The sequence below is a fragment of the Echinococcus granulosus genome (assembly GCF_000524195.1).
Source record: "Echinococcus granulosus chromosome Unknown EG_S00033, whole genome shotgun sequence".
In the NCBI taxonomy this organism is placed as follows: Eukaryota; Metazoa; Platyhelminthes; class Cestoda; order Cyclophyllidea; family Taeniidae; genus Echinococcus; species Echinococcus granulosus.
The window spans coordinates 540,167-555,432 of record NW_020170413.1 but is presented as its reverse complement, the minus strand read 5'-3'; the positions used below and the strand labels follow the sequence as shown (position 1 = coordinate 555,432).

General features: G+C 42.3%; 2 protein-coding genes across 2 annotated transcripts in view; one reads left to right on the top strand and one right to left on the bottom strand. All coding sequences in view use genetic code 11, as the record gives it.

Moving 5' to 3' along the window:
* Positions 1–248: 248 nt before the first annotated feature.
* On the top strand, positions 249–5,328 carry EGR_04941 (hypothetical protein; the record flags this gene model as incomplete). The annotated part of the gene is made up of 7 exons (XM_024494190.1): positions 249–298; positions 385–400; positions 463–627; positions 4,554–4,756; positions 4,844–4,850; positions 5,093–5,195; positions 5,264–5,328. 7 exons carry the CDS (start codon positions 249–251, stop codon positions 5,326–5,328), a joined length of 609 nt encoding a protein of 202 aa, XP_024351427.1.
* A 351-nt stretch (positions 5,329–5,679) lies between these two features.
* Positions 5,680–15,266, bottom strand: part of EGR_04940 (hypothetical protein) — a gene marked incomplete at both ends in the record, with an annotated part of 27,621 nt that continues 18,034 nt past the window's right edge. The window contains 10 exons of the mRNA XM_024494189.1: positions 5,680–5,746; positions 6,009–6,078; positions 6,791–7,453; positions 7,496–7,565; positions 8,690–8,925; positions 10,384–11,019; positions 11,059–11,128; positions 11,768–11,834; positions 12,615–12,684; positions 14,620–14,784. Of these exons, the coding sequence (XP_024351426.1) occupies positions 5,680–5,746; positions 6,009–6,078; positions 6,791–7,453; positions 7,496–7,565; positions 8,690–8,925; positions 10,384–11,019; positions 11,059–11,128; positions 11,768–11,834; positions 12,615–12,684; positions 14,620–14,784 (2,114 nt within the window). The remainder of the gene's footprint in view (positions 5,747–6,008; positions 6,079–6,790; positions 7,454–7,495; positions 7,566–8,689; positions 8,926–10,383; positions 11,020–11,058; positions 11,129–11,767; positions 11,835–12,614; positions 12,685–14,619; positions 14,785–15,266) is intronic.

Sequence of the window (15,266 nt, the reverse complement as noted above, 5' to 3'; positions counted from 1 at the left end):
CCTGCTCTGTATACCCATTTACAGCATAAAAGTGGTTTTTCACGCAAAACTGATATGAGACGATTGGGTAGACATTCAAAAAAAAAAAACAAATTGTATAAAACAATTTCGGTGACGACGATCACCAATTCTGTTTACACCGCAGATGGCATAATCGTTGGAGGCTCTCAAACATGTAAGTAGTAAACAAGCGCCCATCAAAGAGCTTATATAAAAAGCTAGTTGAGACATTAAAATCAGGATACACCATGAGAGCCCTCGTATTCCTCATTCTTCTCGTCCTCTCAGTGGCTGCTCAGTGAGTGAATTGCGACATTGCGAGGTCGTAAATAGCGCCCTCTCCTGCCCTCCATAATTAATCTCTCAATTTTCCTTAACTTTTAGAAATACCACACCACGTGTCAGTGCGGGGTAAGTTCTTAATAATTTAACACAACTATTCCTTTCTTTTGTGTCTTTTAGTCAGGTAGGCTTGTGATTCCTCTGTCTCACTTAATCACCACATCTGTTGTGCAGAAAGACTACATGCGAATGCTGAAGGATTACATAAAGCGCATCCTGGAGGGTATTGGACACTTTATCAGTGAGGACGAATTGGGTACAGGGGCGCTGGAGGCGGGCAAAACTGTAATTAATGTGGTCGAAAAAGGTAAGCTCTGTGATGGTGCATTCAAATGAGGACCCCTAAATAGCTCGTGAACGCGCCGAAATCTGGCTGGGAAACGTCCTGAAACGCCTGCTGGAGAAGGCAAACAATGCACCAAAAAGTGGGCTGCTTAAACCAGTGAAGTGAGAGGCCAATACAAATGTCATGGCGTAATTCAAACTCGAAATCATGATCTCTCATTAAAACATTTGATGGTCACTTTTGTTCGTGTCTGCGTAGGGGAAGGGCAGATGGGAGGGGGTAGGGGAGGGGGGGAGGGAATAAAGATTAAAAGCATTCCATTACAACGACATTCTGGGCTTGCATTTCACCTTTGATTCAGAAATAGTGGTCTTAAATAAAAGGCTTAGTTTACCGGTAAACATGCTCCCATTGTGTACTACTTCTCTGTAAGAAAAGGCGTCAAATTAGCAGTTGTCGTGGCGATTTAAGCAGTGACTATGTCTGTTTCTAAAGCAACAAATAGAGGGAGTCTTGACAATGAGTGAGGATGGGAAGCGGAACAAGGGTTAGGTGTGTTGGTACAACAGCAAGGAGAGGCCACTTTGAAGGGGAAATCAACCATTCGTGGTCCACTGGAATGTCCTTATTTTAAAGTGACACTGATACTCCTCTGTTTCAGCTAATTCTGGTGGTGCTCAAGAACAAGCAGTAAATTATTTTTTTTTCTGGAATAAAATTAAATCCGCACCTCCTTACGTACGATTTTAAATTAAACCAGGCTGTTCGCAAAGCACGATTTGGTGTAATCGGGCCGCTGTCAACTGGTGCCATAAGCTCCACACATTTAGTGATGTACATGCTAATACATCATGCTAATAGCGAAGGTGTTGAAAAAATTGGGTGCTAGGTTTTGAAGGTAGCTAAGAATTATACTAGGCATAGAGAGCTGATGATGCAGATGACGAATTGACAACTATCGCTGGGTTACAGGCGGAATATACCAACAAAAAAAATTCAGCTTCATTCAATTTTCCGGCGAAAAGATAAGTAACTGCAAAAGGGAGGGATAAGTTTCTCAGTAAAAAGATGCGCCATGCTTATCAGACTGCCAAAAAGTTCCTACAGTTTACAGAATGCCTGGTCGCAAATTGTCTGTCGGTAAGGTACTGCTTCCTGCCTGAACAAACTCGATGAATGTAGTTTTACTACATCTGTCTGCTTTATAAACCGAGTTTTCGCGAATGCAAATCACTGTGGTGACCAGCTCCGTGGACAATCTCTATAACACATCACATGAGTGATGCATCAGCACGTTTGCATCCACTTCAACGGGGATGAGGAGGTTGTGGCGGTGGAAGCCAACCCCATGGGTCCCACTTAAAGGCCACCTAAAAGCCCCAAGAACTTTCTCCTTGTTCTTATTCCCTTATTTCACACACCGTACACCGTGTACTTCGCGTCGCTTGCCCGTTGACTGAGTGACTTATGGCGAGAATTAACATTTACATTGTAGTGGTCATTTGTCAAGCAAAGAACACATCATCGATGACACCCCAAACCATTCAAACATTCTAAAGACGCAAATCATTCAAGCCCAGATGAGTACACCTTGTTCACTTGCTAGAGGCCAAACAATCAGGGCTGAGATCTCCACACGACTTCAGTTAAAAACAGACATGATGGATCAATAGGCGGGAGGTAAGACCTGTACTTCCAAGGCAGTACAGGACGCCATGCCATGTAAAATTTTAAGTTAAACGAACTCCCTCTTTAAAAACTTTACATACACTGTGATATAAAGGGGGTAGAGACATGCTTCAGCGGATCAACCTTGCCTAAATTCAACCAGATGTTTGCCATCCCAGCCAACGACATAATCCGCTGTGCGTGAGAAATCCCTTTAATGGACTGCCTGTCGCAATGTTAGTCCTTCAAACTCAGAATACCTTGATAGCCAATGGTATATCGAAAGTCTGCTACTATGCCTTTTTTTTCAAGATTTCCTGTATCCATGCCTTGAAAATTGAGACAAAACAAAGAATAAAATTTCAAAATCCAAAATAAAGCACTTGATATTACTATTAAGAGACCCATTTGCCTGATTGTCTTCAAAATTGTACGCCAGAGACAGTAGCGATAAAGTGCCGTCACAAGCATCAAAGACTTCGACAGATTTGGGGTGGAAGCGTTAGATAATAACAACAGCCCCAGGACAGGACGCAACGTGCGTAAAATTTTATGGCCTAAAATTGCAACCCTGGAGGCACCAACCCTAAAAAACGACGCAAATAACCAAAGCGATGGAAGCCGGTAGTAAACGCAATTCATTTTCTCTATAAGTCGTGCAAATAAATCACCGTCCGAACTGCAGAGGCTCCACCTCGGCCAATTGAGACCAGGGCGGAAAAACAAAAAGAGTTTCTGCCTCTGAAAAGATGGCAAATTTGGCTTTGAGAAGAAAATTTGCACAATCTTCTGTGTTTTGAAGCTTTCCACCTCCTCGAGGCAAGCATAATCAACACTAGAGCGGAAGTAAATACCTTTGAGGTTCTTTAATAAGCGCTTGAAGGGAAATGTCGATGAATGTAGAAGGTTCTACCAGGCATTAAGACTTCTGGAGTGGAAAAATGCACTGGACGTTTTTAAGCAGTGAATGAGAAAAGTAATTGTTGTTCGTAAAACCTGTTAGTTGAGTAGGAGTTCAACTTACCCCATTTGACAGTGATAAAAAAATATGAGGTCAGGTCAAATTTTGATCTGTTAACTGTCGAGAATGAAGTCAAACTGGGACTTTTGATTCTACAAGCACGCATAACAGAGGAGGAGATACGGCGACGGCACTACCTGCAGCGGTCTTGTCAAATCTGTCTTGTCACGTGCATACTACACGTCAGCCAGTTCGGTAAGGTCTACACACTCTTCAACATGTCATAATGTGTACCAATGAAGGAATTATCACCCGGACAAATTCTAAGCTCTGGACATCCGCTCGCATAGAAGGTTTCAAGCACAGTAATAAAACACTCAATCGTAAGACATTTAAATGTTGTAGGCGTTTCAAAAACGGTCTGTACCTCAGGGTGTCCGAACTACCACACATCAGTCATCTCCGTGGTCGTCTAGCTAACGCGTGAAATGCCAGGTCTTGGTACGGTTGGAATTTAGCGTACCTTTAATTACCGAACGTGACTGACGACTTGAGCGAGGGGATAAGCCCTGCAATCCGGATTCGAGAAAGACAGACCAAAAACAGTCGTTATTTCACGGGGATCTGATACGCTATCACCCTCGGCTCAGGTCGCACCCGTCCCAGCCGTTCTGAAACTTTGGGATTCCAAATAATAGAAAGATGGTCTTGTCAAAAAAAACTAACTGCCCATCAACCTTAAAACCATCGACGAAGTTTAGAAGAGTTATTCCGACTTTAGACAAAACGCTTTGAGTTTTGATAGTTGAAGAAGACATAGCTGTTAAACCGACTATAAAAATCTACACTGCATAACTTGGCGAAGTATTGTCAAAGGAATGCGGAGGAAGAGGAGTCTCCCTGCTCAAGTGAGATGGAGGATGTTTTTGTTATAGATTTCACTTTAGACTAGTTCATCTATTCTAGATGTTTGCAAATATTTCTTGCACATCCTCGAGTTGTGGGGAGATCCCAGTCATGACTGCTTGACAAGTTTGCATGGCGCTTTTTCGTCAAGACAAAATCTTGCAAAACTACCAAGATCACTGGTACTTTCAGCCAACTTTAAAAAAAAAAAGAAAGTGCGCCTTAATTAGTAATGAAAGCAATTTACCAATCAAAAAAGTGACTAGTGAGCATGAAACTGCATCAATGGCTCGAATTAGATGCCAGAGCTGACAACTCCAATACCTAAATTCGTAATGAAAACTGATTTTATCCAGGCGTGACACCACATTGGTCTGACCCCTTGTGCAGCCCAGGTCACACCGTATCTGCGACACAGAGAGATCCAGGGGTGTGACATCGCGCCACGGGGTCACACCGCCTAACGCGTATAAAAAGCCGCGTCGGACGCCTAATTCGCAGTCTACATCACAGCGCGTTCGACAGAGCAAAATGCGTTTCTTCATCGTCAGCCTCCTCGTTTTGGTCACTCTCATTGCCGTCACTTCTGCTGCGTAAGTTAGCCTCTGTTTCCAGCATCATTCCGTGTTCTTTTTGACCGAATAGTCAGTCCAATTTAAAAGTTCCTTTCGACTTTTTAGTGGTCCTGTACGTCAATCTGTCTCTCCTACCTTCACTAACATTGGCTAAGTCCCGTTTTGAGAACCTTGCACAATATAATCACTAATGTGATTGATATTCCTTATTACTGACTATCCAACCATGAATTAATAATTCCATCATTCGTTTATAGCGTGTCCAATAATTCGTTCTCTTAAGTGTTCACTTAGGCCTCTTCACCCTCCTCATTATGGCATCCCATTGCACATGCCCTCTCTTGGTGCTTGTAGAACATAATGGCACTAGTGATAGAAGCAAATAGGTACTTTGCAACAGAAGAAGGTCAAAAAGTCGCCGCTGAATTGGGTCAGCTGAAACAAGCATTTGCTCAGGGTGGGTTCTATTCTGCATGAAAACTTTGATATTTTACAAAAGAAGTTAATTACTATATTTTCCTTTAGGTCATAAGGCTGTTCGCAGTCTGCTCGCCATCTACATCAAGGGGCTGCTCAAGGAGAATAAGTAATAAGTACACAGTCCTTATTTTAGTGTCTCATGCTATTGCTGTCGTCGTTGTCAACGCTGTGATAGGTAGTGAATTAAATATATGCATTTCTGAGCTTTTGACTAGTTCTTTTTTGGGTTAAGGGCATAAAAGGTGGACTTTTATTGGCCGGTGGGTAGAGGAACAAATAAACAATCACAAACATACAATCCCATTGGAATACTAGCGGGAAAATTGAAACAGGTTTATTCTACATGGAAATTACTAATTATGCACAAACAAATAAAGCCCGCATCATCACCTAAAGCAGCAAAAAGGGGGAGGAAAATTACGATTTCAGGGTGGTTGCCAAATCCTACAAATTTATGCGTTTTAGGGGGCTTCCCTCGGGAGGAATTCCGAATCCAGCCGAGAAACATCGCGCGAAAGAAAAGACAACCTGAATTGGTTCGTGTTATCAAGAAAATTGAGAATACTATGCATCTTGTGCACAGTACGTAAAAAAACATTAGGAAGGGCTCCGGAATTAAAAAAAAATGGACTTTACTAAATAAGTTCACATATCACTAGTTTCGAGGCGGTACAAACAAAGAGGGTGAAGGAGATGGGAAATAACAAGCCTTCGCGGGCTGCCTTTGAAGTCTAGCACAAAAGATGGCACTCGAAAGTGCAGATGGCTGGTAAACGTAGATGCTACTTACATTAAAGGAGGAAGAATTGGATATTGCGCCAGGGTCGTAAATTTATCCCCGACGGAGTGCTTGTTAGACACTGAATTAAATATAAAATGGATTAAAAGGGTCAAATATAGTCGCCTAGACCAGGGAGAATAAGGAAGAAACCCATAAATAGCATCGCGAAAACAGATGAATGAGAATAGAGGGGTTGGCAGGGCAGCTGAATGAAAGGGTCAGTGATGTGCAGACTCATGACAGCCTTAAAATTCCGTGGTGTGTGTCAGGTTGATGCCTAAGCAACTGTAGAAAGAGGGCAACAGACAAGTGTATGGGCAATTTGGTATGACATTCCGGAAAGTGTTCGTTAAGATTGGGATTTTGTGGGAGGAGGTATGTACATGTACTCCACACAATGTAAATAAAGATAAATGCAGTGCTCCAAGACCCGAAGTACATATGAACATTATTCGGGAGAATGGATAATGGGAATCTTTCACATGCGGATATTTTCAATTGCATTCAAAGGCTATTTCGATCCCGAAGGCTACTTTTGACCCTTGTTTACTACCTTAGACCCAAACACATGACAAAAAGCCACAATTTTGACGTCCCCAACCAATGGACGGCTAAGGCCACCCCAAATACGGCCCACCCAATTGCGAAATAGCGAGTGTGAGAGGCCATTTTATTAACTACTTGAATTCCAAGGTAAGATGACTAATGTTCATTCTGCTGTCTACAAGAACAACGAGCATCCGGACCCCTTCCTTGATCACAAACACAGTTGATTTCATTTTTGAAGTTACGGGTTTGACGACTGCCTAGGCTGACATTCATGTTATTGGATTCTGGATAGCCACCAGTACCAATGAAATCAGAGCATTCACTGCTTCCACAAGACCCTCTACTTCCATCAGGGCTGTAAGATCCAGGATAGGGTTTTTGGCTCTCTAAATAACTGCCGCTTCCACTGTAGACACCGGGTAAATCGTCACCTGTGTAACTATTACTTCCCCCATAACCATTGGCTTCAAAAGCGGACTCGTCATTTTCCATATAACCACTTCTTTCTCCATAGCTGTTGGATTCAGGAAGAGATTCGTTGTATTCACCACTCTCAGCATCTTCTCCTGGATAGTCCCCACCTCTTCCAAACTCATAGGATGCAGAATTCAATACCTCGTTTCCTGTGTAGCTACCAATTCTACCATTACCACTGGATCCAGAATAGGGTCCACCACTTACGAAATGACTGCTACCGTTTGATTTGTCCTTTTCTCCTCTAAGACATCTCGAGTCAACAGTCACAGCCTTTCCGTTACTCAGTTTTTCATGGTGCCTCCCATCTCTCCGCCTGATACCTTCCATCTTGCACCGTTCAATAGGGATACCGCTCTTGATACACTCCATAATGTCCTCAATAATGTCATTGATATGCGTGTATAGCTGCAATTTTACTGCTTCAATGTCTACAAATAGCATCATTTTTTAGAAGGCGATGCAAAACTTACCTTCATAATTATAACAACGTTTGGGGTGAGATAGGACGTGGCTCTTGGTGCTGGATTCAAGTGACAAGGGCTAAGAGAGTTAATAGTCGTAGAGTTATGAAACTGGAAATTTCAAAACTTCCTTAAAAGGAAGGCTACGTTTACCTTCACTCATACATAACACTAGAAAAAAGATCCAAAACCCAGAAAATGCAAAATGCCCTAAAGTTAAAGACACCTCCAATCAGGACTTTAAAAAATTGATGCAAGATTATACCCGCGGACCTCAGCTACTATAAAATATCCACTTTCTATCAATGCTGACAAATTTGGATATATTTGACAAAGACACGTTAAAAAGTAAAAGTCTACTAAAGTACCAAGCTGGAAAGGTGTTTTCCTAATTCATGACCTATACCATCACCACGAGACTTGTCTTAAAACAGGATCCTACCTTGCAAACTGATGGAGAAGCAAACGTCCAGAGCAGCAGGACTAGAAATACAGAACCGGGAAGTCGCATGACTTCAAATGAAGACGAGAAGAGAGCACCCTTGAATCTTAAATAGGCGTGCATGATGGGGTCAGTTTATGCAAACAAGTTGGATTAACCCTAAGGTTGAATAAACAGGGTTGGTAGTGTACTTTCTGCGTGAAAAAGGACATAATTGTCGAGTTCGAAGGAACAATTAATGTCCCCAACGGGTGGAAAGAAAAAGTCGAAGTTAAGAACCCAACATGGCCTGAATTATTTATCGTACGAAAAGATAAACAAGTAGTAACACTTCTACTAAGTCTGTGAAAGTGCAGATTAAAAGGCTCAGCGATCAACACTCGTAGAAGCTCAAACTCGACGACTTAGCAAGGATAATTGAGTTGCTGTATGGCCAAATGACAGACAGATTTGGACACGGGATGGATAGAGATAGATCCAATTTTATTCTCCTGTTTTCCTTTTCTTTTTCTCATCATCACTCACTGCTCTACCCTTCTATAAGGCATGCAACATCCCAGAGACGGAAATGCTGACTGAGAATTGACTGCTGAAATCCACTTGATACGATATGATCCGGACGTGTGCTAGAAAACCACCTTGAAAACAGCTAGGTCCGGTCGGTCAGTCAGTCAGCCAGTCAGACATCCAATTCCTTCAAATCAGCACAGAGCTCTATACCACTACAAAATTGAAATATGAGAAGAGTTCATATATCGTACTTTAGGATGGGAAGGGAAAAGTTTCGCCTCCTCCCCATTCGCCATATTCTTCTGAAAATGCTTCACCACGCTCAATGCGGTTAACACCTTTTCGTCACATTGCACTAGCAGCCTAAACAGAGTAGACCGTTGGAGAACAAAATTAAGGTAGACATTGAGGTGGATAAAACCTGAGTTCTTTCGGCTTCTAGAGATTGGGCGTTTTATGAAAGTGGGATTAACAAGTCTGTGCATCGCTAGAGAGAGATTGCAGATTATTTTAACAAAGAAGGTATCTCAAGAACGTCCTGCAGTTATATAATTTTGGCCGCAAAAAAACTGCAGCGAAATCCTTCGTACCTTGTACAAAAGTTCTGCCTATGTTTGCCAAAGTTTTGGCTGTAGCCAGTTGGGTATCTGGAGACCTCAGCAACCGTCACATCGGCACAGACATATTTAAAACTTATAAATTACTCGAGAGAGACCTGCATGCGCATAGTAAACACACATTTTGATGAAGATGGATCCGTGCCTTTGGCACAACTCCAGTACATAACCGGTTTGTGACAAAACGCTGCACCCGCCTCTTTGGGTGCGATTTACGCATTAAATTTGGAGCTATTTTTTTTAACCAGGTGAGTGATAACTTTTACAACTAAACACGCATAAGCGACTTGCCGAAAAAAAGCTAAGACAATGAATCATAATAAAAAAAGCATCCCCGACACTGTATTTTTCCATAGAAAAAACAAAAGCACAAGTGTCCAATATAAACAGAAATCTTGGGTTTCAAAAAAAGAAAAGAAGACGTTTCAAGACAGTTTTCTATCACATTCATAAACATGGCCGCCACCCCCCGGTATGTAACCAACATCTGGATCAGGGCTTTACGCAACACATGCCCGGACAACTGCGGGCAAGCTAACCTTTCAAAATTGTATATCTTCAAGGCGGAGTTATGTTGCGTCCTCGTCCCTTACGCGATTTAGACACACAATGTGCGCCTGGGGTGAGATAAGGGTTCCACCCACCGCCTGAATATTCACAAGAATGACTGACGTGCGTCGGTGTTTGGTAAACCGCCTCTGCAGCGTTTACGCCATTCAACTACCTTACTGAGCCTGAGTCCTTCATAAGCTCGCAAAGTATGCTCAAAGACTTACTGTTACAAGCATCCGCGGGCTCTCAAATCACCATTCTAAAAGTATTCGTTAAGACAAATTCATTCCCACGAGGAATGCTTAAAGGACGCAGAACAGCCCTCGAAAACTACTCACTTGATAGTGATGTGCTTCAGTGAGCAGCACAAGTCTGTGTGCAATTGACGAAGGCTGAGAATTTTCAAAGCATTCGCGCCTCTTACGGGAGAAGTTGGATTTTACAAGCCTCAGCCCAAATGGACTCGAATTTCCACTATAGATGCAATTAGTTACAAAGATCACTACTTCCCCAAACCAAGTCACCGACTGACAAATAGTAAGCACCAGTCTGAGTTAGTTGATGGACGTAGAAGAAATCATGAATCTCAGATGTCCCCATGTAATTTAGTGATTAGTACAAGCCCCCCAACATCCCATCAAACTTTATCAATTGTGACCCAAACACAGAAAAAAACAAATACCTTGGAGCTAATCAATCATGTAGGTAAAAGCGAGTTCCGTATATTACTTTATCGAATGCTTTCTATTCTTCATGATGCCGTGGGAAAATGTGACCTGCAACACGATGATGATGATGACCATCATCGTTGCCTTCTTTATGGAGCACTTCGGTCGAATCACTTTCTACTCTTGACTCTTCAGAATGCGCATCAAAATCTGAAAGCGTGAGGAACTTGAAAGTTGGGCGTGCAGCGACTATTTTCGGGGAAGAGGAAGTTGCATTAGATTCCCCAAGGTTTGGTTGATAGGGCATCACCCTTACAAAACGTGAATCAACACTTGGCCACACGGGACGGTGAATAGTCGGCTGGTCAGCAATCCTTCCCGATGAGGAGGGAGATTTATCAGGTCTCTGCAGCTGTGATTTGAAGTGAGAAGGGGACTTCCCGGAGGGGTAGGGATACGGACGCAGAATGTACGGTTGGTCAGTGCGATATTGCAGCATGGCATCTGAGGTTTCAGATTGTGGTTGAGGATACTCCCTGTGACGTGAGTCTATGATTTGGATTTCAGGTTTCAGGTCACCAACCCCACTTCTGCTTGAATGATCACCGTCACTAGTGCCGTTGACCTTGACGAACGCAGTCAACTCGCATTCAGCTAGGGAAGCACCACGGTCCTTACACTTGCAAATGGCTGTGAAGACCTTGTCGATAAGCTCGAAAATGTGCATCTTTGCTACCCCCATGTCTACACACGAATAATAAGCATATGCTCACGTCAGCTTACCTTGCTCGTTGAGGTAGCATTCATGCCGACGGGTGGGGAGTGACTCACCGGTCCTCGCATCCAACGCCGGCTATGGAAGGCAAACATGCTGCTCTACTCAAGACTAGGCTCAATCTCGGAATAAAGAAGGGAATTTTTCAAACCGATTACATTTAGAATAATCCAATCTATGGATAACCTCCCTTTTAGGGTCGTTAAGGCAATAAGTTATTTGCTTTTATGCAAAAGTAAGTAAAGAGGAAAGAAAACTGCGGAAGAGTCGACGCATTTTTGATGCCGCTTCTTTGCAAGTTAACAGAGGTCAGGTACTTGAGAGATTTCTTGAAAAAATTTCAAAAAACCAGAAAATTCAGTAATTTAAAATTACTACCCCTGGTGAGAAATGTCTAGAGAAGAGACCATTAACTCCGAACCATTGTTCGAAAGTCGTAGGGTACACTCGAACGCCTAAGACAATCTTGCAATGAGAGAAAGGAGATGAATAAGTTTGAGGGAAAGAAAACCACCAAAGCCTACTTTCTGCTGCTTGGGGTGATTAAACAAGCAATCTAGAATGTCAAAGAATACTAGATCAGAAGACAGCAGAGAACCTGATTGGCTGTTTTAGCATAAAGTTGATCTCAAGTGGCACAGAGTTCAGTACAACAGCTAACGTATCATTGTGAGATGAAGAAAAAGGGGAGAATGACATTCAAGGGAGAGGACCCACCTTGCAGACGGCCAGTGAGGCACAGACAGCCAGTAAGAGAATTCCAAGGGGAACCACTGATCTCATCCTAATTAGCGAAATTCATGTATACTAGTTGGGCCGAGGAACTTTAATTTATACGTGCAAAAGTCCGTCCCGAAAACAAACATCACATGGCACCCAAGCGGGTTCATAAGGTCAGTATTGCTATGACAATGTCAGCTCAAAACAAGCATGCACTTGCCAAGAAGTGAAAACATCAAGTAACAAAAAAAGTCCAAGCAGTAATAGTCTGGTCTTGTGAATTCTAGGGACATGCAAAATATGTACTAATATATATGAGCGGGGATCATAAAGCACGTCAGTTAAACATGGTTAAGGAATCGAAGTTATTTGCTCTAAAAATCGAGTTTATCTTAATCTCGAGGTTGCAGTAGTCTCTCCCTAAATTTCCTTGAGAGGCTTTTAAAAAAAGGGTAGAAAAGGGCGCTAGACTACCTCAAGTCTTCTGATGGTAATGAAGAATCGTGCCACTATTAAGTAAAAAAATAAGTCGAGATTCAAGTGTTGGGCACTCGGAATCTTCCTTGACGTAATGTAGATAGTGAGTTTACACCAACATAAAATGGTAAGTGAAAGCCGTGACAGAAGCTCAGTCAATGCGCCCTACCATGATGTCAGGAGTTAACGGATGACAATAAGCAGTTTTTGTTTTCACTCCAACGTCCGATAAGCAAACAGTCATATTACTAGCCAGCTCCAAAGGCACAACCCACCACCCACCCCACTCTGCGAAGATGCACACCACATAATCCTCAGACGGCTGCGTCTCCTGTGTGTGTGTGTGAGGTTACTATGACTTTCCCACCTGCTGAAGACCAAACCGCCTACAACTCTAGGGGTTGCGAGAACTTCAACAGGAAGAAAGCCATACTCTTCTGAGATAATGCAAGATCTCGTGCAGTAGTTTACGATGGGAGAGAAACACTGCCTTGTCCCCATCTCCCCTATCACCCTGACGATGTTGCCTCAAGTAATTTCACCTATTTTTGGATTTACAGGATCACATTCGAAATGGGGAGTTTGGAATGAAAGGAGATAGGAAAGGTAACAGCTAGGACTGGATTGTATGTTTTGAGGGATTAACTGTTTTACAGAGGTGGATTTCATGAACTTGAGTCCTGTTAGTAAAAAAAAGGGTTTAGACAATCATTCTAGTGAGCAAACGTTCGAAGAAGCTGCCTCTAGTCATTTAATTTTTATTGTAAAGATCCGCTCAAATTTAGCCAGCCAATTCATAATCGTCAGCTATATTTGTGGAGCAAGATGACCTCAGTGGAATGGTCAGGGATTCTAGAATTTGATTTCGTTCAAAGTCCGATTGAATCTACTTAATACACTTCTTAAATGGTTTTTAAAATAAGGAAAGCAGAAATAGGGCTTCATAAACGTTGAAAATAATTAAATTCTGTGGTAGAATGGCGAGTGATCCACCACGTCCTCGATGCTTTAGAAGTAAGAGATGAAGGGAAAATCTTATCTCCGTCAAAATTGTGCTCAGTGTGAGGAGGAAATGCTCTCGCATGCCGGGTCATCTATGCGCCGATCAAGTGGTTAGAAAACGACCTTACTGGTGTGACTAATGTTGAGCACCCCTGACGTCCAGCTACAGCCATAATCATGGTATTAGAAGGGTGGACCGAAATTACAAATGGCACAATTTACATCCAAGTGGCATAGCAAACACTTTTGGCCATTCGACCGCGCTCGTGTTGATTTAAAATAATCAAAACAGGCATCCAAAAGTTAACCTTGACACGAGTCTTCAATAAACTCCCATCTTTCGAAAATGGATGAAGCGCCGCAATATTCCACTAATTACGCATTTGCTTTAATTGCATATCTGTCTTCGCGGATCCTTCAGCCGCGCCAGGATGTACTTCCGCTAGGTGGCATGACACTAAAACCGTGTCTACAGCCTGCCCGGCCCCACGAGTGAAGTTTATAACAACCTCAGCGAAGACTCGAGGCATCGCACAACAACAAAGATGCATGTCAAGAACTACTTCACTACCGATTTTATTTCAATAGAACATTGCTTAACTCTCTTTTTTGGACCTTGGAGGCATACGATAGGAAATCGAGTTTCCATCACCTTTAGTCTGTTGATAAAAGTGGCGGGCAGACTTAGGAATAAAGTAAAAGGTAAAGATTAATAATAATACTGAATAGAATACAAAATCAGGTGACAAAGTTAACAGTTATTTTATAAGTTTAATCCGAACAACTGATTTATCATCATATATTCAAAGAGTAGAAGATTAAAAATAATGACCTTCACAGACATGGTGTCTTCAGGGGAGATTCGAAAACGGAAAATAACTTAATATTAAAAATGGGCGAGAAATGCGGCATATTGTCCAGAGAACATTTAACTATTTAAGGAAAGAAAGTATAACGATTGGATTTCCCAACCAAAGTGAGTACCGACTTATAACGACCCAACGGAATGAAATCCACCAAAGAGAAAAATCTAAGGCTCAAAAAGGTGATGTATTTGGAGACCAGACTGCGAGAAAAGCGAATTTCGACTTCGCCATTATTTGTTGAAGAAAACAAGTATGTATGATCCAATTGTATTATTTTTTAAGAAGAATGTAATAAAAAAAACAATTTAGAAACCCAAAAAATGGACAGAACGTTTTCTTGAAATGGAATCATGCAAAGGAGATCAACACACCTACCAAGGGGTTAGACAACTAATTGTGCCGACATTTTTCACCAACTAATCAAAACACAGCCCAAGCCACATCCGACAAAGCCAAGTGAAATGAGACGAGACACCACGGTGCATGCAAGTTTCGTGAACTCACGAAGACACGTGCGTCCCGAAGGGCAGAGACACTGATGATCCCCGGGGCGGTTTGTACAAACTCCACCGCGTTGCGTGCATTCTGCGCGGACTGCAGCATCCTCGCATTCATCGACGTCTAGACAGACTCGACCTTGACCTTTAATTCCGTCTGCCGCACCACTGCCTGCAAAGAAAGATGGTCAATTTCAGAAGTTATGAAGGGAGCGAAACAAAAATTAGACAGTCAGGATAATGTTTAATGCACATTTGCCAACTGATTTTGAAAGGAAGAATGCTGTTCTATGAAGTCTGCTTTCTCTGTAAAATTTACAGATCGAGGTACGTCAGACTTTCTGACCACCACTTGCTCAACATTCACCTGGTACACATCTCGTTGAATTTAGAAATAAGAGGAGTTTTTCAGCAATTTCTGACTAACAATTTTCGCCTTTATGATCCAGTTCCACAATTTTTCATGCATTCTCCGTAGGCGAGACTGTAGCCTACTGAAAGTGAATAGTACTGTGCGTCTGTCACATTAGTAACACGGACATTTTCGAGCCTTCCAATCAACTCATAAACGAATCTACGGGATGGAACTTTACTGCATTCCGAGCACATGCGCTCATAAAACATTTGTGCCTCCAATGCATACGTCTTCTTCCC